A 25,668-nucleotide genomic window follows, 5' to 3' on the forward strand; every position below is an offset into this window, starting at 1 on the left:
TGTATTATGTGTGTACACACAATCACTGATAGGTGACATACAGCAGAAGGCAGTCTCCTCCTCTGACTGTGAAAAGGAAGCTAGATGCTGGCTAATTCTGTTGCCTGGCAACCATTCACACACTCACTGTGTGTGTGTGTGTGTGTGTGTGTGTGTGTGTGTGTGTGTGTGTGTGTGTGTGTGCTTCTCCACATTTAACCGCCGATGATGGTTTGTCTCTTCTGGTTACCATCACAGCATCGTCTCGCTGCACTGACGGGCTGAGAAAACATCAAACGCCACCACAGCCACCACCACCACCCGTCTCTCTGCTCGTATGATAACGCATGTGAATATCAGAGGACACAGTCCAACATGACACACACAAACAAACACACACATGTAGGGGAATGTGAGAGATAGTCCCAAGAAAGGAAAGCGGCTTACTGCTGCTTTTTATTAGAGATGTGAAAACTTAACTAGATTCCCTACATTTGCCAAATCAACCATGAAGACTAACTTCATCTTTAAATTTTTCTCTCATGTCTGTGAGTCTAGCTGGACTGTGAACAAGCGAACAAAACACCGGGTTACCACGGTGGATCTCACCAACCATAGTTGCAGTTTGTCGTCTTCCACCCTGCAGCCACATGGAAACAGCAATGAACCCTTTACGAACTGCATATGATTTGTGATCCCCTGACTTTTCCCGTAACACCCGGAGACAGTATTGAACAGGGATGATGGTGACGTCATATGTGAAGACCTACAGTGGAGCTCATGTGGTGGCCATCTTCAATTTAATATAAATGAATGAATAAAGCCTCACGGTCACGGTATGCAAACTTTTAATTAGGCACACCTTTAAGCCTTAATATCATTTGAACAGCTGACCCTCCGTACAGCTGAAATGAACATGTATTAGTACTTGTACCAGGCTGTAAACACGTTTATTTCTGCTTTTAACATGGGGACTTATGGAGACTGACTCGTTCTGGAGCCAGCCTCAAGTGGACGTTTCGAGGATCTATCAGGTAGGTTAAAAAAAAGGTTATTTTGTCATTATGACTACCTGCAAAACTAATGAACAGTCTTCCGATCAGCCTCAGCTATACTTTGTGTTCAGTGCTATACAAAGAAACGTTCTACCTGCTGCACATCAGCACACCACTCCAGCATTTATCTCAAAGCACCATTGTGTCTAAGTAGATCCAGCCTCACAGGAGCACTGTATAGCTGTAGACAGTTTTAGAAGAAAGAGAAAAAGGCTTCATGGACAAGGAGTAAGTGGTTGTTTTGGAAAATGTACGCTTGGTTAACTTTCCCATTTACTTTGAAGGGCAGCTCACAGCAGCTCCTTTTCAGTTTTTTAAAAGGAAACATGTCACGGACCGTCCCAGACGAAGCGATTAGGTGGATGGCTACATGGTTTAAGTCAAATTTTGTTTTTCTTACTGCTGTCAGTATCAGATCAAACAACAAACACAAGAGATAGAGATCACGCTGCAGTGGAGACAGAAACATGCCAGTGTCTTTTAGTTTCTAGGATGGGAGAGGGAGGTATTGTTATTCTCTAGCAACACGGCTCTTGCCTTTGTAACGTCGGTCAGTCCAGAATCAATATATCAACAACTATTGGTTGGATTTCCATGAAATCTTGGTCTATATTTGGCCACTTTTCAAACAACAATCATCAATTCAACATTTTCAATTAGTCCAATCTGCAAAACCTCAAAAACATATGAAACAATAACCACAGAGAGAGGACTGTGCTGTGACACCACACTTTCATGTAACACACTGGATGCATTTACTGTAGAAAATTCTTTTTCTTTGAGCGTCAAATGCCAAAATCATCATTATTACATCACAATTATGGGAAGATTTTAGCCACATTGCCTGCTCTTACACCATCGACGTGGCTGCTGGAGATGTTGCTGCCCCTCCTTGATCCAAAGGAACATTTATAAAGCTGCCTCAGTGTAGAAAAATGTAATTCATTGTTTCCATAAAAGGAACCGACGAAAGAGTTATTGCACTCAGGTAACACTAAACATAATTCACACTCTCTCTCTGAGTCATAGGGGCTTTATACTGTCCATGGGAGCTGCCGGTGTGTGTTGTTACCTTCAGATGGAGCGGGACATGTCGACGTCCTCTGAGGTTCTGATGTCAGTGTCAGGACTACAGGAGAGTGTGGCAGGTTCACCTTCTCTTGTCAAACTCACGGGAGTGTCACTACAGCTGAACAGCAGCAATTCAACCTCAAGTGACTTCCTAGTATATATATACAGCAGCAGTTGGAAGTATTGACACAGACACAATCATCTCGCCGCGCTTCAAGCTACGCCCTTGGCTGAAGCACGGTGGTTCAGAACAATCAGTGTCCTATGAGGGACTGATGACAGCTCTGTGCGTGGTTTAACACGAGGTGTGACGCAGAAAGAAGTTTATGTTCATTCAAACACGCTTCCTGTGACTGTAACACGACACAAGCTGCCGTATTCGCTTCTCTACTTTTATCACAAGCATTATAATATTTTGACACATTTTAAGCCACATCCATTACACAAAAACAAAATAAACTGTGTGCGAAAAGAAAAAAAAGAAGTCAGATCAGCAGCTGCTGCAGAGAAAAATCTGCTGCTTGTTTCTGCAGCTGCAGGAGAGCAGAGCTCCGGTGAGCTCCGTGCCCAGAGAGGTGATACTCAGTAAACACACAGTGTATGTTCACTGGCTGATTGTCAGTGGGTGTGGGGGTTGTAGCCTGCAGTGTTCACTACAATTAAAAACGATTCCAGCAAGTGAAATGAACTCAAAGTGCATGTAAGGTGATACTACCCAACATTCATACATATGAGTCTCACTGGCAGTATCACAACTTAACAGAAAAGCAGTCTAATCTCCACCAACCCAAATGTAGGTCCTGTCCAATTCCAATATAATCCTTATAAAACATCCTCCATCCTCCAGGTCAGGTGGGGAGTTGCCAACACATTATTCAATAAGCCTGCACAGAGACCTTCAAAATAACAGTAATGCAAGTTATTAACCCATAAACTCCATCTGCAGAAAAGATTTTCAAAATAAAACCACGTTGGATCAGAAAATTGTTCCTCCTCTGTGTTTAAACATTTCACTCACACAATCATCCGGCTCCTTAGGACCACGCAATCAAAATTAGAGACTTAAACTTTTACATTCATTCCTCTCTTTCCATTTTCATATGAATTTACTTCATAAATCAAAATGCCATGATCAAACTAAATGTGGCTCCAACAATAAACTTTATATATTTACAAGCTTTGTGTTTTGCCCATAAAGCAGATGACGCTTTCATGCAGAGCTGCAGTGTTGTGCTATTATTATTGAGGTGAGAGAGTGCACTAAGCAGCTATAGAAATATTGAATGGACTCTGCAGTATTAAAAAGGAGAAAAAACAACTAAATTGGCACATCATGTTTGCTTTGGAGCTATTCAGTCGGGTTTTTGTAGTCGTAAACTCAAAAGACAAAACAGAGACATCTGTTTATTACCGAACACGGCGTTTGAGTCAACATCATAATTATTAATTAAAACTAGGAAACGTTTTTATTTTTCTAAAACCTCTTTTTATCGCTCTCTTTGTGTTCAGTAATCAATAAGTCCTTGAAAAAGCAAACACTGTTTAACTAAACAAAATCAAATATATAGATAAGAAGGTATATTGTCAATGCACAGTATTTTACTGCAAACTATCGTGAGTTGTCCTGTGACATAAAGTGCTTTAATCTCTTCGTAAGACCAAAAAGTGGTGCTGCAAAATTCATTTTTATGTCTTTGTGAAACAGGTGGTAACATTTTATTTAGTGCCCGGTGCAATACAGAATTCTTCTTTGCAGTTTCATCCATCACTATTAGACCACAACACAATGCTTCATGCATAAATGTTTCACATTAAACCCTCTTCATGTGCCTCAAACGCTTCCCTTAAACAACTGCATGAAGTAGACCAAATGGTGAAAGGAAGTGAGAGCAACAGAGTGGTGAGTGACTCTACAGAAATGTTCAATTTACTATGTGAGGTACTCGCACAGGTCAGTCGACTCCCCCTCTCTGTAATTTACTTGTGATCGGCCTTTATTTGCATGTGCAGTAGCTTCAATTTGAGGCTAGGCAATTATTCAGATTTTATTTGAAAATTTATGACATCCTGGAGCCTGCCCACACTATTATCTTTATTACAGTATATTCCATAGATATAACCAACCAAACCTAATTGACTTGTGAATGGATTTCTGTGTTGACTCCCCTCCACTAAAGCAGCCACATGGAAGGATGCCATGCATACAGAGTCCTGGACGGCAGCTTTAAATATTCAGAGCCAGGCAACACCTCGCCTTCCCTTATCAACGCTTCTTTTTATCTGGAGCCCTGTTTTAAACGGCTTCCATCCTTTCTCACTGAAGGTAAATCTCTAGATTCTGAAAACTGCCAATTCTCATTCTGCCAAAATCACCAGGGATGTCTGAGTGCGGAGGGAAGGAGCGGCTCTAGGACGTGACTAGACATGAGGCAACGGAGGGGAAACGGCCTCAACGTGAATCCAATAAGACTCCGCACATTAGCCAGATGATAATGTGTTCACACAGATTCAGCTCTCTCTCCGTCCACCCACACCAGACTCTGCTTTCTGAACCACATGCACGCACATTTTTAATAAGACGGGCCGACATCCATGCTCCCGCTCATACAAATTTGCATCACAGCTTATAAATGTGACTAAATAGGTTATCTTGACCCTTGACCGCTCAACAATTCACTCCCCTTCTTTTGAATGGTTTCTAAATCCCCCTGACTCTGCTGTTTGGAGGCCCGGCGCTCCCGATCTGCTGAACCCTGAGATAGAGCACTTTGTAATACGACAGGAAAGGTAATGTACTTTTCCCTCCTTCCAATCTGATACTGAAAAGATGAAAGACATCTCCTGCAACAATGTTATGCAAATGAGAGCAAGTGAAAGAGAAAGAGAGAAAGGGGGGAGATAGGGGGAGAGAGAGTGAGAGAAGTAGAGATAGGAAATCATGGAGATGTATGATGGAGTAATAACCCAGAGCTGTATGGGAAAATAAATGAGTGCGTGTGTGCCACTGCACAGAAGAAAGGAAATGGAGTGCAGGTTGTGGTTTGGTGGAGGTTAGTCGATTATGAGTGGTAGCAGGAGATCTCACACTGAGGCTGCTGCCATCAACTCCAGAACACATCAGAGGACGGCTGTGAGACGGAGAGAGAGAGAGCGAGAGCATGAAAGATGATGAGAAATGCAAAGAAGAAGAAGAGTGCGTCTGTGTTTTACACGGACTTGAGGACAGAACAGGATACAGCCGGTGGGATGGAAACCTATTCCGATGCCAGTTAATCACCCTTACTGATAAACACCATGAATACACTGATCAGAGCTGCCAGCACCAGCCTCTTTCTGCAGCAGGCCCGACATGCAGAAATTTTTTTTTTTTGCCAGAACTGCCAGTGACAGTGCCGAGAGATATAATGCAGCCGGAGAGAGTCAGAGAGAAAACAAGGGGGGGAACAGGGTAAACAGTAATATGTTAGGAGAGGAACCGGTTTGTTGTCTGCGACATGAATATATGAAAAACAATAAGGGGTGGTGGAGGCTTAGCTTTGTTATGTTTGACTTTTTAACCCTTTATCAGGCCAGGAACCCGTATATACTTCCAAAAATGTCTTTCAATGAAAGGACGAGAATCATGTGACTTTCTCCAGCCAATCAGTGAATGTCGGGCGACACCTCTAATGGACCCTACCCTAACCTTAACATTTGAAATAAGTGTCATAAGTACCATAAGACATATCTGATGTTCCACATATTCTTTTAGAGGGACCGTATATGGTAACTTCTTTGACTTTGACTTGCAGCCTAAAGCTAAAACGTTTTTTTTAAACGTCTTCTTAAATCCAGCAATAACACTCCAGGGTTGTAAGTATTTCAATGAGCGCCCTATAAAAGGGTTAATAAAGCAAGAACCAACATAACATAACAAATATTAGAAGTGGCATTTCGCAAGTTGCCAAAATAACAACAACAACAACACATCAGTGCCATCAGTGATATTCGACATGATATTAAAAGGCACAACTGTAAATATTCATCGTGTTTTTCTCACTTCCACAATTAGGAAGATAACAAGCTGGGTGATGCTTCATTTTAATAAATGGAAAAAAAAGATGTCAGCTCAGTAATTCTTTCTTCTGCTGTGATACAACACTTAGCCACTATACTATGCTGAAGATATAACGTTCCCATCATTAATAACTATAAATATCCATGTCTTATTAGCTACTAGTTGACTTTGGAGCTTAACTACAGATGATTATTCACGCATTAAATCATCTTGGCATTAGTGCACTTCCCTTTTCACCTGCCTCAGAGAAGAGTCTCTGCTGAAACACTGCTGACCAGGTCCAAAAGAACAAAATCACATCCCACCCATCTTTATCTGCTCTCTACGCTGGCTTTGTTGTCACATATAGAGCCCAGCACTGTCAGGCACCGGCATACATCTCTGATCTGCTCCAACCTTACATCACAAGTAGGTCACAGAGGTCTTGTGACCAGTTCTTACTGGTTTGTTCTTCGTGCACGAACAAAAAAAAGGTGATCATGACTTTGAAGTGGTGGCTGTGACACTGTGGAACGCTCTGGACTTGTTTCTCTCTTCCTCTTTTTTTAAAACACATTGCTCCTGTAAAGCACTTTGTGACCTTGCTCTGTTAAAAGGTGCTATACTAGATAAATAAAAACTTTGTGTTGCTGGCTTCTCCTGTCCACACGTCGAAGTCCTTAGGCGAGATACTCAACCCTGAGTCGCTCCTGATGGACCTGTGTGAGGGAGAACGGGTGATTGAGAGGCTGATTGTAGCGCTTTGTCGGTTCAGGTAGAAAAGTGCTACAGACGTTCTAAAACATAATTTTCATGAGCAGAAATAAGAAATAACACCTGCCTAAATATCCCCAGTCCTTTGTTATATGTTATGTTTATCGTTGCATTAAAGTCCTGCTTTGCACCTATTCCACTTTTTGTTCCCCGAGGTACAGTCGTTTGTTATCATCTTAAATTGAATTTCATGTCACCGACATGCTGTGTGGAGTGTTTTCATTTTGGGGGGATTGCTCCTTTAGACGCAGCACTCTTGGCTGCCGAGTGCTGGCCTGAGGCAGGGCTGAAGACTTTAAAGCCGTCGCAGTCTCCACAGGTCCCCGAGGCAGAGCAGGCTGGGTCACAAGCAAAGCCAGCTCTGTTCCTACACACAGTACAAGGACGAGCGATAAGCACCCTCAGAGAGTGGCAACACCACTCTGTGTGCCACAGACCACAACCTTGATCCTCGCTGGGTGGATGGTGGGATGCGGCGGGGAGAAATGGTTCATCGTGTGCTATCGGAAGCGATGCTTAAGAGGGCTTGAAAGGTTTAGACACTGTTTACACTTGTGACTCTGGGAGTTTGGGGGATTTGAAGCAGTGGATGTGGAAAGTGCTCAAACTACTCCTGGGCTTTACAGACGCAGAGCGGTGCAGCTGTAGGTGTAAGCCCAGAGGTTGGAGGGTTGAAGGGGTTATAGAGACTTATTCAGTTATTGTGAATTATAGCACAGTATCCACATAATATAACCTGAGTGAGAAATGACCACAGTGATCACAGTTTCCAGTTCACTCCATCAGCAGTCACCCCCATTGTATGACTATGGAAATGAGACTCACCAGGCTTGGCCAATTACTATGCAAACAAACCACTGACAGCCAAAGCACAGGAGTGTGACTTAATGGTAATAAAAGATTAGATCACACATCATTGATGCATATAGGAGAATCAGGACTGTGGAGCAGCAAATATATGTGCAGCATTAAGCAATAATCAACTGCTGAGACAGCCGGGCTTTTATATGAAACAGTAGGCGGCAGGGTTTTTATTTCTAAAATCAAATGTTTTATTAACATTTGTGTTGAACTCGGAGCGGAGTGCAGAGTGGTTTGACACGTCTCTGTTGTCGTAGTGACAGGCAGCGAGCGGCACATCAGTCGCCTGGTGTAACTTTCAGTCAACACAGAAGCTGCAGGAGCAGTTGCTCGGAGCAGTTTTTCCACACTGATCAAAGAAATATGTAGATTGAAGAGTTGTTATTTGTGCGAGCTGAATGTATCTCGACGCCTGTCACCATTTATTTTTTTTCTTGCTTGTTTTACTATCATGATTTCCCAGCTTTCCTCAGTATTCTTTACCTGGCCTTTATTTGTGACCAGCCTTTATCTGTTCACGGCTATTATTTACAAGACGATACGTTAAAGCGAGCCAACTTCTGTCTGCTTACGCCAACATCTGTTAAAGCCGCTGAATTCCCAAAGCACGCAGCCAATATTTTACCAAATGTTTAAAGTGTCAAAATGAAATATTCAGGTGATACATCTACCTTAAAGTTCAGCTTTTGCCTGCCCTACTCATTTATAAATCATAATTCATTTATTATGGTTTCGCTCATAAACACATTTTATACTGCAATATAATATTTCATAGACAATTCAATACAGCTATATGTACAATGCTGTGTGGCAGCTGAACGGTAAAGCAGCCGTTACTGTTAAAACTAGTTTCACTGCGAAGATCGACTGAAACCAACGGGAGCCTCAAACATGTTCAAAAATGACAGCTCCACTTGAATGAATGGGGAAATGGTTGTTAGTAATGGAAGTTGTAAACACACAGTAAGATTTATGGTGTAAAATCATTGGTATGGACCTTTCACCGAGCAGCCCGCATTCAATTTAAATCCCTAAAGCTCGCTGACAAAGTAATCTCCGGTTCTGCACCCACCTGCTTGAATGCTCTCATACAGACGTGTTACCTCCCCCAATGAACGACGCCTGGCTCAAACTTTTCTCATTGGTTGAACGTCCTACCAGTTCCTACCAGATCAGGGGCGTCCCTCTTTACCTTTAAAAACCTCCTGAAGACCTCTAGCTCCTCAGAGAGGACCTCCTCTCCAACACTACCAACTACTGGACGTGCTAAATCTATCCACGAATAGTAACTCACACTCTATCTTCTCTGAATACTGGCAACATATTGCAGCAACAAAAAGACAATGTGATATTTGTAAGCTTTAAAATAGATGGAAAACCATCAGATATACAAATATCAGAGGCTCAGGTGTGCCACTGGAATGCATACAGACTTTTTCCTGCGGTTGATTATAATCAGTGAATCAGTGCATGCTTTTATTTACATCTGAATGAATACATTCCAAAACCCTGAAGCTTATAGCGTGCAGAAATGAAACAAACACTCTCCCTCTCCAACCGAAGCAAGAGCTGAGCCGAGCTGAGCCGAGCTGAGCCGAGCGGAAGGGGGACGACCATGTGTTTGGACTGTTGGAGCGTTTCAGTCCTGGCTGCGCGTCAACAGCGGCAACCTGTACATGAAGGACCGCTTACAAGCGGCTCTCTGATCTGAGCTTCATGTTCGCCACCCTTCATTAGTGCCTGGACTACAACTAGAAATACACTCACAGAAATTAATTTGCAAATATTCTTCAGAGGAAAAAAAAACGCATCCACATACGTATAAATATTGGCAACTGAAGAGAAAGGTGTCGTCGGGTTAATTGGAAAGCAGCCTGCTCCTGCAGCTCTTTGTACTTATTTACTAAACTACAGCAGCTATGTTTAATTTCTCCTCCATGATCATGTCACTAAACTTGAGCTGCCTCTCCTGTTTGCCATCTGTCACCTTCTGCAGCATGCTAAACTTAACAGAGGCACAGATAAGGTGTTTGGCACAAACAACTGCTGTTAATAGACGTCACCGACCTAAAATTGCATCACTGGATCACGACTGGCCTGAAAATAAAACCGAATTACCATTTTGTTTTCCTTCACTGATAGCCTGACATCACGTTCAGGTTATTTTCATTTGTTTTAACCTAATTAATCAGTAACGAGTGAACGTATCCACCCTGTCCACATCATCATCTCCATGTCATGCTTTTAAACGTCTTTGTTATGACATCCGTTGAGAGTCAAGGGCAAAATCCTCACTCGGGCTTGAGTTATTGCATCTCAAAACTTCTTTATGTTTCTGTTCATGTGGCTTGCAACACAGCGGTTAACAGCTGGCCTTCTCCTGCTCGTAGCTGGAAAGTGTCCAGCTTCATAATACCGGTGATTATCCGGGATCACCAAGGTGCCACCAATCACATGCTGCCAACAGCATTGTTGTGTGCAAGTGTCTTGGTGTTCACCTTGAACCTGCATCTCATCAGCCCTGCTTTTCTGTCTGTTTATACCGGATGTTGTGAGCGCTTAGTACAATGAGCGCTGCCTCCACCCGACTGAGTGTGATTAAACACAGAAGAGTGTGAGCTTGAACTCCATCAGTAGGTAGCAATTTTTTGAGGGGAGGTCAAATTGCCCTCTTTTGTACAATGTACATCGTCCCGGTGTTATTTTGCACATTTGAGAATAGCTTAATCAAACTAGAAGTGATTAGAAATAATTAGTGAATTTAAAACTGTTGATTATGTATAATGAGCAGAAGAGTATTTAAGTACATATCAAGGGCATTTAACATATCAAAATGTAAATTTAAGAGTTGTTCGGTAAGTCTGTGTCCCCTTTTTTTACATTAGCGATGCAGGAGTACGACGTACGTAATACCACCTGTGAAGCTCTGATTGGTTGGACTGCTTGTTCAAATAAAGTGCAAACAACTATACATAGGCACAACCCCAGAATCGCTGAACAAATCCTCATTCAGAGGTCTGGTCCACTGTCCATTTAGTTAAACTGAAGCACGTGGGCTGTCTTATCTAGTTAACTAAAAACAAAACTAGAGCCAGAAATGTGTTTCTGATTGGCTAGAACCTACAAAGTCTGAATTACTGAATGTAACCATCTTTTTAAAAGTAAGAACAGGGAGAGAGTGGCTGCAGGGATGCTTCTTATTGCACACTGTCATCTCCTGGTGAATCCAGTATGCCCGGTTCTGTCAGTAAAAATGATTTCAGGATGCCGAAAGAAAGAGAAGCGAAAAAAAATCAGACGCCCGATGAAAGCTTATCATCTCAAAGCAGTGCTCCGCAGTTGGCAGAGATGTTTCCTTAAACCCGGTTCTGAATTTGTAAAACACTCTTCGTCGGTGGTTGAAGAAACCAGAGAGTGAGATTGGAATAGATGGCTTCGCGTGTGCAGCCTCCTCTCCTCTCTCAGCTCTCCTCTCAGTGTCCAAATTTGCCCCGAGGACGTCCCACCACCCCCCGCCACCATGAAAGGTTATTACATCTGGGGTAATGATCTTTTCAGACATTAAGCGACACTGTGCCTGCGTACACACTCCATGGGGTCTCATTGCACTCCTCGTGCGAACAGGCAGGTAGACGAGCCGCTCTGCAAGTAAAAGTCAGGCGGCTCTATGCGTGGTAACCATGGAAACGACTTCTGTGCACCACTGGATCCCTGTGTATTTTCTTTATGGGCTATAGCGACATATTAACATATGTGTTCTGGAAAATGTTGAAAGACAGTAACATGACAGAGTTTAAGCAGAGAGCTGCTTCAGCTATGTCAAGTCATTTGCTTATTTTTAAATGAACAAGAGAAGGTCATTGTGGGTACATCCTATCCTGACTTCAAGACTGGAGCATGGTGAATATCACCATCTGATGAGGGACCTACTTTTTTTTAAAGGAGATCAGCACAATCACGACAGTTTCACAGGATAGCCCTAGATTGCCTACGTTCAAGAGCCAAGATTTATTTGTCCCTAGGGAAATCTGTCTCGGGACAGAAAGGCTGCCACATGGTAATACATATAATCAGAATGCAGGAACAGACATAAAGTGCATGATGCGCCGCCTGTCGCGCTGCCTACGCCGCCCTGCCGGCCTGTTCGCCTCTCGTTGAAAATGAATTATCAGGTGCGTCAATCACGTCTGAAGAGTCCGCCTTTTTCTCATGGTATCTTGAAAAATCTGAAGATGTTAGTGAGTTGTTTTGTGACTTTGTTGTTGTAACCGTCACTGCTTTTTAATACTGAGAGTACTGAGTAGCAAATAAAATCCACACTTTACCAATCAAAAGACTTTTTTTCTATTCAAATAGGCAACTTTGGATCACAGCAAAGAAGACAATGATCAAACATGACTGTGATGTTCATTTATCACTGAACCTCTGTGTGTTCTGTTACATTTGGCACCGGAAATGATTAAATCTATGTTCACACAGTCATCGGTGAACTGTTTAAGATTTTAAATGGATTCACATGGATGGTTCGGAGTCTCGACTCTCCTGTTTGTGTCCACCTTGGTTGGTAAACCATCAACAGCAACGATGTCCTACATGTTTCCACAGAGCACACTGACCTAATCAGAGCTGTTTTACCATTTTAGATTGAAATCGGTGTAATCCAAGGTAATGGCTACCTGACACTGACTGCATCAGTCTGACTCGGTTCAGAGAGATCACAGAGCTCATCGTCTAAGCCTTAAATCAAAACTCTAAATGTTATTTATCCAAAGCTACACTCCTCCTATCTATCCTAGACACATGATGGTTAATCATATTCTGAATGCTGACCTTAGACGGACGAGAGAACACCAACAATCATCTAGCATATACTTTATATCTGGCATTTAATTTGAAAAAGTGTTAATGCTACCTGGAACGCACATGAACCATGTATGAAAATCTTTTCTCCAAACGTTTAGTACAAACTGATCATGTAAATGTTCAAAAAAAATCATGACATGTGTATTATTGAGGGCGAGACAATGAAGTAAACACAGAGTGTACAATAAATCAGCATTATTCTGCTACTGTGGGACCATAAGTCAGAGAAAAAGACCATTACTGCTGCCATTGTAAAACACGCATCCTTCCTCTGGCAGTGCAGCAAATCTTCGGAAGCTGACCGCTGCCGTGAGCAGAAACAAACCGATGTGATAAAAAGTGATCCTGCCTGCTTTACACTCCAAAGCCGACGGGGGGGGAGGGGGAGCTTATTGCCGGGTTGGGAGGAGGACAGAGGTCAGATCCAAGGCCAAAGTTTATCTCCTGAAATACCTGCAGGCATCTGAGGCTTACATACACGGAGAAATGAGAAAACACCACCAGCTTCTCTCTCTCCTTCCCGGAGAGACTGCTCTGAGATAAAGTCTGGATTTAGTCTAATCTGCCACACCAGAAATAGTCCCATTACGTACAATTAAAACCTGTCAACAGAATCCAATCAATTCTCACACAAGTGCTGTTTTGTTCTTCGTCGCTGCTGGTCGATTTCATTTTTTTTTCTCCCCCCCACCCCAGAAACTATCTCCTCTATCCTCTTCTGGAAACGATTTCTACAAAACTATTAGCACGGCTCCATTCACAAAGAAAATGAAGCATTTACATTATGGATCACGGCCAGGCCTAGCTGCTCATATAGGTAAGCTCTCTATGAACAGTAAAAATAGATGAAACGTAAATACTTTTTTCTGCTCAATGATGAGCAGTGACACCATTTCGGATGGCAAAGGCACAGTGTAGGAATGAGAGGGGGAGAGAGAAATATAGTGTGTGTTTGTGTAATTTTGTGTAAGAGAATCAATAGAGAGCAGAGAGAGAACAGCAAAACAAAAGGAGAGGAAAGTAACGAGTATATATACACTGTATATATGGCCACTGTGACAATTAGCATGAGCAGTGGGAGCTCAACTCCCCGCTGCACCACTACTGTTGAGCAACAATTCATGTGGTGCATGTGGTGAAGTGTAAAATGTGAGGCGATCCGTCACTGGACCGGACGCCAAAAATTAAATCCAAGGATTTCCCACCAAAATCTGCTCCAGTTTCCTGGGGGGGACAAAAAAAATACCTGTGTGCCGAAGACAATGACCGGAAACAGTGACGCCTTCTCGTGTCCTCATTACAGCGAGCACACAACTGTTACAGCTATGTTCCTATGGAGGCTCGAAACGGTCACAAAAGATGTGTTATTACTCTGAAACCCACAACGGGCACATCGCTGTCATGTCATGTATCTGTAAATAAAGATTTTTTTTGTGGCCTTTTATGCCTTTAATGATAGTACAGCTGAAGATAGACAGGAAGCAATGCGGGATTCGAACATCCGATGCATCTGTAAATAAATATAAAAGAATGTCACAAATATAAAAAACTAAACCCCCATATTCTGCCAGCTCCGTCTCTCCCAACTTATTTAAAAAACGCAGAAGAGGGTAGTTAATATAGAGGTGCATTGCCTCATGGCTAGTGACAGACTGATCAATGTTCAGTGTAGCAGGAATACAGCTGAGGACGAAGCGATTGGTTGGTGACAAAGCTGCCACCTTACATCACCTGCCTCCAAAATCAGCCAATAAGGAAATTCAATTGCAAGAGCCGAGTTTCAACCACTAGAGGGAGGTGGCAGTTATGCATATTTACAGCACAAGATCCATTCATTTTTCCATAACCACTTATCCCTATGAGGGTTGCAGGGGGCTGGAGCTGATAGCAGCTGACACTGGGTAAGAGACGGGGAGGTGGGAGGTGGTGGGATGAACCCGGAGTACTCAGAAGTAGAGCATGAAACGGGCCTTAGAAGTCAGGCCGAGCCCAGCCCGTTTTGATTGACAGCTTTGTAGAGCCAGAAGTCATCACCGGCTAACCTCCGTTTCACCTCCTCAACATCCGTTTTTGCACCTGTCTCGCGCAGTTTGAAACGCATCACATGATCGCTTATTTACCGCGCAAGTCATAACGCAAGCCCGGGCCCGATTCAAATGATAGAAATTATTATAAAGATTCCCAGCTCTACTCAGAAGGTCCAAGCAGACACGGCGAGAACATGCAGACTGCACACAAAAAGGCCCCAGTCGACTGCTGTGAGGCGACAGTGTACAGCACAATATGTAGAATTTAAATACTTTAGTTGCACTTTAAATGTGTGTGTACTGCTGCAAAAGGTGTTAAATATTTTGTTAGATGCATGGGATGATGACTGTCAGAGCTCATTTGTCTTGTAACTTCAGCTCAGGTTAGCACCATGAACTCACGGAGTCCCGCTGGGTGTAGCTTTAACAACTTATTCACTCATTTCTCTACGAGACGTGGGAGGTCGGACTAGAGGTTTAGTATCTGGGATATATTTATTCTTAAATTGTGTCTGCAAACCTCTGGCAGTCCGTCAGATGTGGAGCAGGGATTTTTTTGGCTGCTCTGTGGATGACATTTGCTGGTCAACAGTCTGGGTTAATTTAGACTGTATTTCTAAAAATCCCAAACACAAAAGTGATACAAATCTTTTGCAAAGGATGTATCTCGCTGCCAGGACGCTCCATCCGACGCAGCTCATATCCTCCCCGTCTGTGCCCACAGGGCCTTTTTCTGCAAATGCATTGAAAACACCCAGGGCTAGTGGATTTTTGGAAAATGGTATCTACAACCTTACGTGACCTACACGATATTAAAGCTCCATGTTGCCTGAAGCTGCTCCTATCGAATGATGCCTCCTCTTTAGATCTCTTGTTTCATCAGAGGTCTGCACTCTTAGTTTGGCTGACAGCAGCCTCATCAGAATCACTGGCTACAATATTGATTGGACCTAATGTATATGGAGGGAAGCATGGTGGTGCAGTAGTTGGCACTGTCGCCTCATGGCAAGAAGGTTCCTGGTTTAAATCCTGTCTGTATTTCTGTATGGAGTTTGCATATCTGCAATTCCGTGGCTTCCTTCCACAAAAACATGCAGGTTAATTGCTGACTCTAAATTGCCCGTAGGTGTGAATGCGAACGTGAATTTTTGTTTGTCCCTATGTGTTAGAACTGGCGACTGTGTACAGATGGGATTGGCTCCAGCCCCCCCACAACCCGGTTAAGAATAAGTATAATTATAAAGTTATGGAAAATTGTAAGTAACGAGAATACATGATGCCAAACAATCAGCCATCTTGGCATTTCAATATATTTATCATTGAACTATAATCTGTACTTACAAGGAACCAAACGTACTGAAAAGGCATCACTGATGTGTCAAATGAAGACACCAACCTTGACTTTACCTTCAGACAAACTTAATTTAGCAGCAAAAAATATTAGCCATTAGACTGCCACAGAGTGGAGAATCTGTAGGTCAGCGCTGACAGGAGATAAATGAGACGTAGAACCTTGGACTTCTTGCACATTTCTTTTTAATCAAATGTTTCTTAGACCTTTAAACCTCCCCATAAACAGACCACGGAAAGTTCAGATCAGTGGTCGCACCTCCTCCTCTCAAACACTGGACGACACCCACCGTCATCTGCAAGATTTCAAAACAGCGATGAGAATTCGTAGCATGAGGGAATCAATACTTTTGCAGGGTGGTGCACAAAAAGCGTAGCGCTGCTCGACATCGACAAAAACACAAAGACACAAAGACACACAACCCTGTCTGTCAGTAAACCTCAGGCAGAGCCAGTGAAGAGTTTGAGGTTTCTGGGAATCAGCATCACAGAAGGACCCGTCATGGACATCACACACTGGGTAAAGAGAGCTCAGAAACGACTGTAACTCTGAAGGAACCATGCCGAGGAAAACTCCCGTGCCAATTTAACTTTTACAGAAGAGCAATGAAAAGCTGGGGACGTTTCAAACTGTGCCTATGCCCTTGATAAAGTACACAAATCATCTCTCCGTGTGAAACTTCGGCTGATCCGGTGAAAAACTGCATCCGCTACACAAAAAGGTGTTTATGCATATGTTCCAGTCTCGTCCCACTTTACGACCCAACTGAGGGTGAGTTTTTAAGATTACAGTCATAGGCTACTGAAAAATCAATTGAACCTGATGCTGTGACTGCTTTGTTCGGTGTAACTCTATCAAAAGTTTTTCACAAGCCAATGAAAGTGAGCTCTTCTCTCCGGCTCACTCAATCTTTCCCGACACTTCAAAGGAAGATACATCTACTCTGTTTGGACCACATGGACTTCCACAGAAGAATCTGGTTCATTATCTGAGTTAAACAGGATTTTAACTGTGAAAACGTTTGCTCTGACCTGGCCAGCAGGTTGCCTCTCTTCTCTTCTGCTCTTCTTTCCTCACCACGCTCTGGATGACGACTGCACAAAGAGATGCTAAACTCTCAGCCGGTCAGCACGCCGTTAACTGAATGTAAACGAGTTACTATCTGCAGCACACAAAGCCTGCTACCAGTCAGTTTCCTCCGACTACTTGCCCAAACCAACACAAATCTCTTAATGTTAGAAGTTAATATTTTTGTTTAGTTCCTGATGTGTTTTGTTTCTATTCTTTACATGAGGTTACTGTGTAACTCTTGTTCTGTGCTGCAGAGCTGTTAGATAACCTTATGTTTCACGCAGACGAAAGGTGTGCACGCATACAAACTAACTCTTTAATACAGTTACCCTGCAGTTAAAACACACACACACACACACACACACACACACACACACACACACACACACACACACACACACACACACACACAGACAGAGGAAACTTGAAGCTCCGCTCCACATGTTTCTGTGTCTCTGATGTGATGTATGTTTCATGTTCATGCACAGAATACACATGTGTAGATCAGAGACAGACGCACAACCTCATACGCATACACTCTCCTTCACACAAACACACACACACACCTTTTGTTCTCAGGGTTAGTTAGATTTCATATTGTGTTGCTTATCCTTTAATAAATGCTTGTGTAATAAACATGCTGGTCTGTTTAATAATGAAGAGTGAACTCCAAATCCATCAGACTACCAACTGTTGATGGTAATTCTGGTTCCAGTTAAATTAAATTATAAATCCCATTTGAGTCCCAAATTAATAGTCATTGTATCTTGTAATACAGATCAATTAATTGTTTTCCCTTATGTGCCCAGACGAACTTTGAAATTATTAGTTATTTAGGATTATCTTTGATCATTTTGAGAGCTAAAATTAATTGATTGCACCTACACAGTGTGGTGCCTCTTTAAACTATTTGCAAATCCCCAGATTTCTTTGGAAGTTTAATCTCCTCACAGAATTAACTGGTTTGGCCTTGAATCATATTGGCTATGTACATATTTTATCATATATCAATCATATCCTTCTGTAAATATTTGAAGAATATGGTTGCTATAATGCCCTGGCTGTGTGTGCAGTTTGTGTTGTTCCAATATCTACATGGATTTATTGTATGTCATGCAGTGTGGGACTATTACTCATCTTGGTCCTAACTTTGTCTCAGCACGCTCTGGTCTTGGTCTTCACTAGACTTACTGTTAATACTTTTACGTCTTACATTCAAGTGAAATCTTGAATGTAGACGTGCTCTGTATGGAAACTGTCATGAGGTAACTTGTTAGAATTTGGCACTATATAAATAAAAGAGAATGAGAGTGGTATTCCTTCTTCTGTGTCTTCTTCCATTCTTAATTTGTCCGCTTTGGAGATTTAATACGATTTTTTCTACATGTTTAATGCAAGAAAAGCTGTCAGTGAAAAATGCGCCTCATTCAGGTTCTTTGCTTAATATATTCTGACACATAAATCATGTCACTGATCAAATTGCAGCATCTTTACATATCACAGAAAAACTATTTGGGGTAAAACAAAACAAAAAATACTACTATTACTACGCCCAGCAAAACCAGAGATGAAACAGCAGCTAACAGAACAGATATTGGACTTCATGGCTGTGATTTATGTGATCATTTCAGCTACCATAGATTTTTCATCATTCACAAATTACTGTCTGAGTGGTGAACCCCTCCTCATCCTCACTTCACAAAGACTCTCTGATATGCTCCCAATAATGTTTCAGACTTGTTGCCATTTAACCTCTTTAATAGTCAGTTTCTTTCACAACTTCAACAACATAATAACGCTGGTTTGAAGTCTGACAAAGGTAATATTTTAGTCATCAACCCTACGAAACATTCTCTTTGACCAGTCTGTTTGATTATCACAGCAACAACAAAATTTAATAGCAACAAACTCAATCTCTCAGCAACTGAACCATACAGCATCGGCAGCTGATATGTATAGCCAGGACCCATTTCATTCAGTACATGGCCCCTTAACAGTCACTAACAACCGGAGGGGCTGCAAAGTGAGATTAATGTGTTAGCAAGGCAGTGTTGTAACATTGGTAACCTTATGTTCAGAGCTTCAAGTTTCATTTGGCTGTAAAAAGCAGTTCATTATATTCCTGATGAGTAATCAGGTGAGAATACGTTATATATGCGAACTTGTTGAGCCGTGCTTTAAGCGATAAAGCTGTGTAGTTTAATTACAGTAATGCAACCTGTACAATCACCTCGAGGTTTTTCTAACCCTGTTTCCTAGAAAAGAACGTTATGTATATTACTCAATTATTTCCATAATTATTGTGGTAGTAATCACTGGCTGGAATATGGTCAGAGACCAGATCTTTAGTTTAAAGGATACTAAAAAGAACAATGAATCCACTTTGGTTGTATTTATGTTTGGTCTGTTTTACACTGCTGCTACTGCAGCTAATAGAACACAGATTAGAACATTAATTAGTCTCATTATTTATCCCAGATAATAACGATTTGACTTTAATTTGTCCAGGAGTATCATGTTTATATTTGCTGTATCGGGGCTTAAAGTTTAAAGAGCTCTACAATGTGCAGTCGTCCCGTCAGAAATAAATGGGAGGTATCGAGAGTGCATTGAGTCGATTAACAATTTTCCACCAGAATTCCTCTCTTGTCTTATTTTGTTTTGTGTGCAAGAGTCAAATGATGCAACAAATGCCATGTTTTATGGGAATGCACACAGAGCATGAGAAGAAAAGCTGGGTTACCAAAGACGGTTGATAAACCAGTGTCATCGTGAGCCGTTTTGTAGTACACCTCAACAAGAACAAGCACAAAACACACAAGAATCAAACCCACAATGAGCCTTTAACTCCTCTATGGAAATCACAGCACACAAACAAAAATGCTCTGCTTGAGACTCGATACAACCGTTGGCCAATGAAATTAACCTAAGTGACATCTCTTGCGTCTAATAAACAAGCTTACTGATTCTCCGACAGCTCCAGTGTACTGCTGTTAGCTCCAGGGAATAGCCAACCTGTGAGCCTGCCAGTTTTACGTTGGCTGCACGGAGTGATTAAGTTAGAGGAAGGAGCTGGAGAATAATCTGATCCTGTAGAACGGGTGAACTCTTTATTACGGACTTTGTTGACAGGCACTGGCAAGCTAATCGACAGGGCCTGAAGTAGATTAGTAGATGCACCTTTTTGGTTTAAAACACCGGCAATATTTCCTGATTCGACTCCTGTGATGCAGCAGCTTGGTGGAGGCTCCTCTAAAGCATCCCGTTGGCACGATTAATCGGTGAATCAGTTGACCTCAGAGTCTTATTTTATCATTATTCTACTTTAAAAACATACCAACTAGCTTTTTCAGTCAAGTTAGGAGATTGACAACTTTGTTTTTACCCTTAAAAACAGAAGAAATGTCAAGTGATTAGCTTTATCGAGCAAATCAAGCTGTACACAAGTTGTGGTTGAGGTTTGACCAAGAACAGATGTTCAGCACTGCAAAATCTTTCCTAATTGTTCCTGAGCAATCAAAAAGTACCTCCTTCCCCAGCAGGGATTTTCTGAAACTATGATGTTGAAGTAACAAAAGAGGCCAACACACAGCTCCTAAAATGGTTCCGAGATCCTGGAACCAGTGAACTGTGAGACAAATCTGCTGAAACCTAAGCTGCTTTAAATGTAGTTGGCTATTATACTGTCAATGATTTATGAGATGATAAAGATATTCACAGACAGTGTGCAAGATAATATGCTTGCTCATAGATTCAGAAACTGTGTAGGTAGCTTTATTTTAGAGCATTCTGTACCCCCGCTCTATAGAGCCCACCTGTGGCGCTCCTACAGCAAGAACGACATGCAGAGGCTTAACGAGGCTGGTGACAAATAATAATATAAAATCTAACATACAGAGCAAGCAGCAACCTCCACGGCTGTGAAGTGAAGCCAATGCAGAAGTGTCAAAAACTGCAGTTCCTCAAACGTCCACTTGAGGCTGGCTACAGAACGAGTCAGTCCCCATGTTTAAATGTCCAACTTCACAGCAGAAATAAACATGTTTACAGCCTGGTACAAAAAACAGTTTTGGTCTCTATAGCCGTTCATGACAACTGTACTGAGGGTGAATTTATATACAACTCACCTGTTCACATTATATTAAGACTTAAAGTTGTGCAGAATTAACAGGATGCTCCAATTACAGGTGGCTTGTTTGAGCACCCAGGTGTCATTCAGCCCGCCCCAGGTTCACTGACGCTTTGCATCTTTGCCCATTTTTAGTTGAGCATGGAGGTAGTGGAGTCAGGGATAGCTCTTCCGTAACCTGTGGGTAATGTCACGGATACAACGTCCATATTTCACAAAATGACATTGTGGTGTTGACCAATCCTGAGTTGAGGTCGGGTCAGGTTTTCATCCTCACACTGTGATGAACTGGCGCCCAAGTCCAGGGTGTACCCCACCTCTCGCCCTAATAAATCAACTGGGACAGTCTCCGAATGCCCTGTGACTCTGATGAGGATGAGCGGTCACAGAAAATACATGGATGGAAGGATGTCTGATTTTGATCTAGTGTGTCAAGTGTCTTTAATAAAAGTTGCATAAATGAGATGCCGAGTATCAAATCAGACATTCGTAAGCGGAATTAATCAAACGAACGATACCCTGCTCTATCTGAGAAACTTGATGAATGAAAACAAACCTTAAACATACTGTGTTCAAACTGGGGGATGAAAATCACAGATATCCATCAGCAGCAGTGAAATATGTGCTGATTAATATCAGAAATATGGGTCCCCTAAAGGGAGCATCAATCAGGATTACACTAATCTTTATAGTAAATCATTACTTGGACCTTTGAGGTCAGGCTTTTCAGCTGACTGCTTGTTTATCACTGCCAAACTGTAATCTGCCACATTGACCAAAAAATGATACCATGGCAGTGAATGCTTCACTTCATCCACACAAGCTGCTGCTGCTGCTGCTGCTGCTGGCGGCATCGGAGCGGGTACAGCCGCAGACCTTCCAGCCTGAGCCCCGATGACAGAGGGAGATAAATGGACCACACTGCATCACAGTGGAGAGGAGCAACACCACGGCGTCTACACCTACTGTACTGACATGAAAAGATCAACACACACACACACACACACACACATGCACATGCACGCGCGCGCATATATGCACACAGGTACAGGTTGACGCCGGTCCCCGCGTGCGTGACAAGCGCGTCGGAGAGCGCACGTGCAAGCGCAGAAATATACCTATTCCTGCAAGACAACGGGGGGTCTATGGAAAGTATGATGATGAAATGATTTTTAATCACATTAATGGCATGTATGTCTGTATGTAAAATGGCAGGCTGGCGCTGCCCTGTGATGTGCAAACATTACATTCAAACTAACTGGAATAAATAAACTGCCTCAATACCGCTGTCATTTAAAAAATAATTTAAAAAAAGCAAAAAGTTGAGGCGTGATATACATTAATGACTGTGTATTAAGAGTCGTACTCACGCACACTGGACGCCAGCTGTGTTAGCAGGTTTCCCATCGACTGTCGGGGGGGCAGAAAATAAATAAAGAAATAAAAAAAGAAATAAATAAAAATGAAAGCGTCAGTTTCTGCAGCAGTGAGTAGAAAAAAAAAAAAGAAAAAGTGTTTCTGTAGACAATTAGTCCAGAGAGCATTCAGCTCTGAGCTCTGCACGCTCCTGTTCCGTGGCCCAAATTAAATCCTGTCAGCTCACTGACGGTTGTAGAGCCTGTTTCGAAAAAAAAAAGCACGGCCACTGTGTACACACACACACACACACACACACACACACACACACACACACACTTGACACACTCACCGACTCCCTGACGGCGGTTCACAGTGTAGCATCCCTCCCTCACTCCGGTGACGTCACTGAGAGATGCAGCCTTGAGATGCTGCATTCACTTCCTATAGGACAAGACCGGTGACAGGACTTTTAAAGCAACATTGTGCAACTTTTTTTCTACCATAAAACAACATTTAAAAAAAAAAAAGTGTGTTTTTGTTACTTTCAAATCAGCCTCTGATGTCTACACACACACAGAGAGAGGGTCCTCTTCTATGGAGTCCACCATGTTGCATCACTGTTTATACAGAAGCCCTGAATGGACAAACCCAACGCTGGCTCTAGATAGGGGCTTTCACGTTGCAGCCACTACTTCTAGTGGTGTGCGATACTGCATATTTTTGGTATCGATCCGATACCAAGTAAATACAGGCCAGTATCGCAGATACCGATACTTTTCAATAAATAAGGTGGATGCGTCATTGAATTGCTAAATCTCAATTAATTTTCATGATCTTAAGTGTTTCCTTTTTTATTATTAAATAGTTAAAACCCAGGATAGAATTAGGACAAAGTTTCAAATTAAATAGAAAATGCTTTATTATCAAATTTCTTAAATAAAAAGTACTCGCAAACCAGTTAACAAATGAAAACAAACATATACTGTTGAGAAACTATAATACAAAAATGTTATTATTAAAATTCTCAACAACAAAAACAACAACTGGTGAAAACACCTGGCGACCTGGCTGTTTCCTCTTTGCCGAAACCGCAGCATTGCAAACAAGAACTTAAAGTAAAAAAATCGATCTCACCAAGATAGTATCGATTCGATACCGGTATCGATATTTGGGTCGATCCGCCCACCACTAACTTCTTCTACACTCTTGAAAGGGGAGTGTGTAGGGGAGGCAAGCATCTGTAACCTCACCACTAAATTCTACACACTGGACCTTTAAAATCATTTTGATGTCTAAGTCACACATCACCAACTGTTTTACTGATTTTGGTGAAACTGGGACATATTTTAAAAAGGAGAAAATGTTTTGTGCCTTCTCGCTGCTGCGCCTCAATTCTTGATGGACAGTTAAGTAAACGGCTATAGCTGCCGTTAGCTCGGTTTGGTAGCTGGGCTGCCCAGACTGTGAGCTCAGAGCACTGTGGCATTGTTAGTGTTTATATATCTTCATATCAAGTGTTTGGACATACAGCGAAGAGAAGTTGTTCACGAACGTTGATGGAGAACGGAGCCAATGTCGTGCCAGAACTGGAGCTAGGCAAGCAGGCAATGTAAGGGAGAGTAGAGTAGAAACGCTACTCTTTTTGTCCAGAATCAACAAAAAAATAAAAGTTCAAGAGACTACGATGAGGCAGAATCAGGTGACCTTGTTGGGTTTGGGGAAAGAGACATTCACAGACGTTTGATTATTTTTTAAACGCCCGTAAAGTTTCGCTTCATGCTTTGTCCCTCAGAATGCAGCCTGAGATGCTTCTAATAGGATTTCAAAGTCATTTCAACAAGAAACAATTAGGCTAAAAACTACAGTTGATTTCGCTCGTCAGGCGGTAAATCTTTCTAGGCTGCTTGCTGTGATATGGTAATTGTTCAATCAACAAATAAACAAAGCGAATGCCTACAGAAATCAGGCTGTGGAACTTAGTATGAATTCTAAATAAGGATCTATGCCAACGGGAATAAAATGATAAAAAAAAAATGCAGTTAAAGCAAAGCTTAGACACAGCAGGGTTGTTAGCATGCTGAAATTTACTAATTAGCACTAAACACCCTCTGACAAACTGAATATTTGACCTGATGGTACCAGATTAACTTTACATTACCTAAGGCTTTACAGTTCATCCTGTCTGTTTGCTGAGACTTCTCACTTAAAGCCACAAATGTGAACATACTGGTAACATTAGAGAAGTAGTAAAAGGGATGAACGCAATCATTTATTCTTCAGGCACCCAAAAACTTTGAGGGTTAGGTCTCAAACTGGTAGTCGATCTACATTTCAGGCCTCACCTGTGGTCATGTTTTTCTGGGTATTGACCCAAAGTATGTGGTGAGAATTCTAATAATCTAATAAGACCCTCTGTGTGGGTGTTTGGGCAGCTTCACATTGGCTCGGGCATCTGATTAGATGCACCTGGACTGAAATTCCTGGCACATCTGGCTGGAAGGAGCAGGACCAGACCACACTTACGTATCCCATCTGATCTCGGAAGACCCCAAATGCCTCATAGCATGTGTCTGGCCTCATTTATTTGTGTTTCATCAAGATGCACCATCATTTTTAAACAGAGTATCTTGGATCAGTGAGATGGTCTGAAATTTCAAGCATCCTGATCTAGATAATGATCATTGCAGGCATTTACATTTAATCCTGCTATTAATAAGCATAATTTAATTCTGGCTGAATTGTGCTTTGATTACAATATGCATATTAAGAAGGCAGAGCTGCCACACAAGCATGAAGTAATAAGGAGAATATCTTAACAGACCACTACAATTTGCAAGGTAAGGCTTACGTGACAGATAGACCTTTCAGGGCTGATATTACTACTTCTACTGTTAAAGTGTGTTTAAGTACAAGACCAGCGCGTGTCCCAAGCATCAAGGCTAAAGTCCTTAACCCAAGGACACAGGTTCGATACCAGCCTGGGTCCTTTTCTGCTGTCCTGTCCATCTCATCAGGTGTCACTGTCCAAAAAAAGATAAATATCTTAAGAATAATGTGAATGCAGAAAGCACCAGAGATAACTTTACTTATCT

General features: G+C 42.1%; 1 protein-coding gene across 2 annotated transcripts in view; it reads right to left on the minus strand.

The window, feature by feature from the left end:
* Positions 1-25,668, minus strand: part of gabbr1b (gamma-aminobutyric acid (GABA) B receptor, 1b) — a 127,233-nt gene that overhangs the window by 99,479 nt on the left and 2,086 nt on the right. The window contains exons 1-2 of one of the 2 annotated variants that reach the window (XM_027287038.1): positions 22,926-23,017; positions 22,588-22,627 (exon numbers count right to left, since the gene is read on the minus strand). In XM_027287038.1, the coding sequence (XP_027142839.1) occupies positions 22,588-22,624 (37 nt within the window). In that variant the 5' untranslated portion in view covers positions 22,625-22,627; positions 22,926-23,017. Of the gene's footprint in view, positions 1-22,587; positions 22,628-22,925; positions 23,018-25,668 lie in introns of those variants that run through there. The other variant, XM_019254386.2, reaches the window with a different exon arrangement.

This window comes from Larimichthys crocea, chromosome XIII (assembly GCF_000972845.2).
Source record: "Larimichthys crocea isolate SSNF chromosome XIII, L_crocea_2.0, whole genome shotgun sequence".
NCBI lineage: Eukaryota > Metazoa > Chordata > Actinopteri > Sciaenidae > Larimichthys > Larimichthys crocea.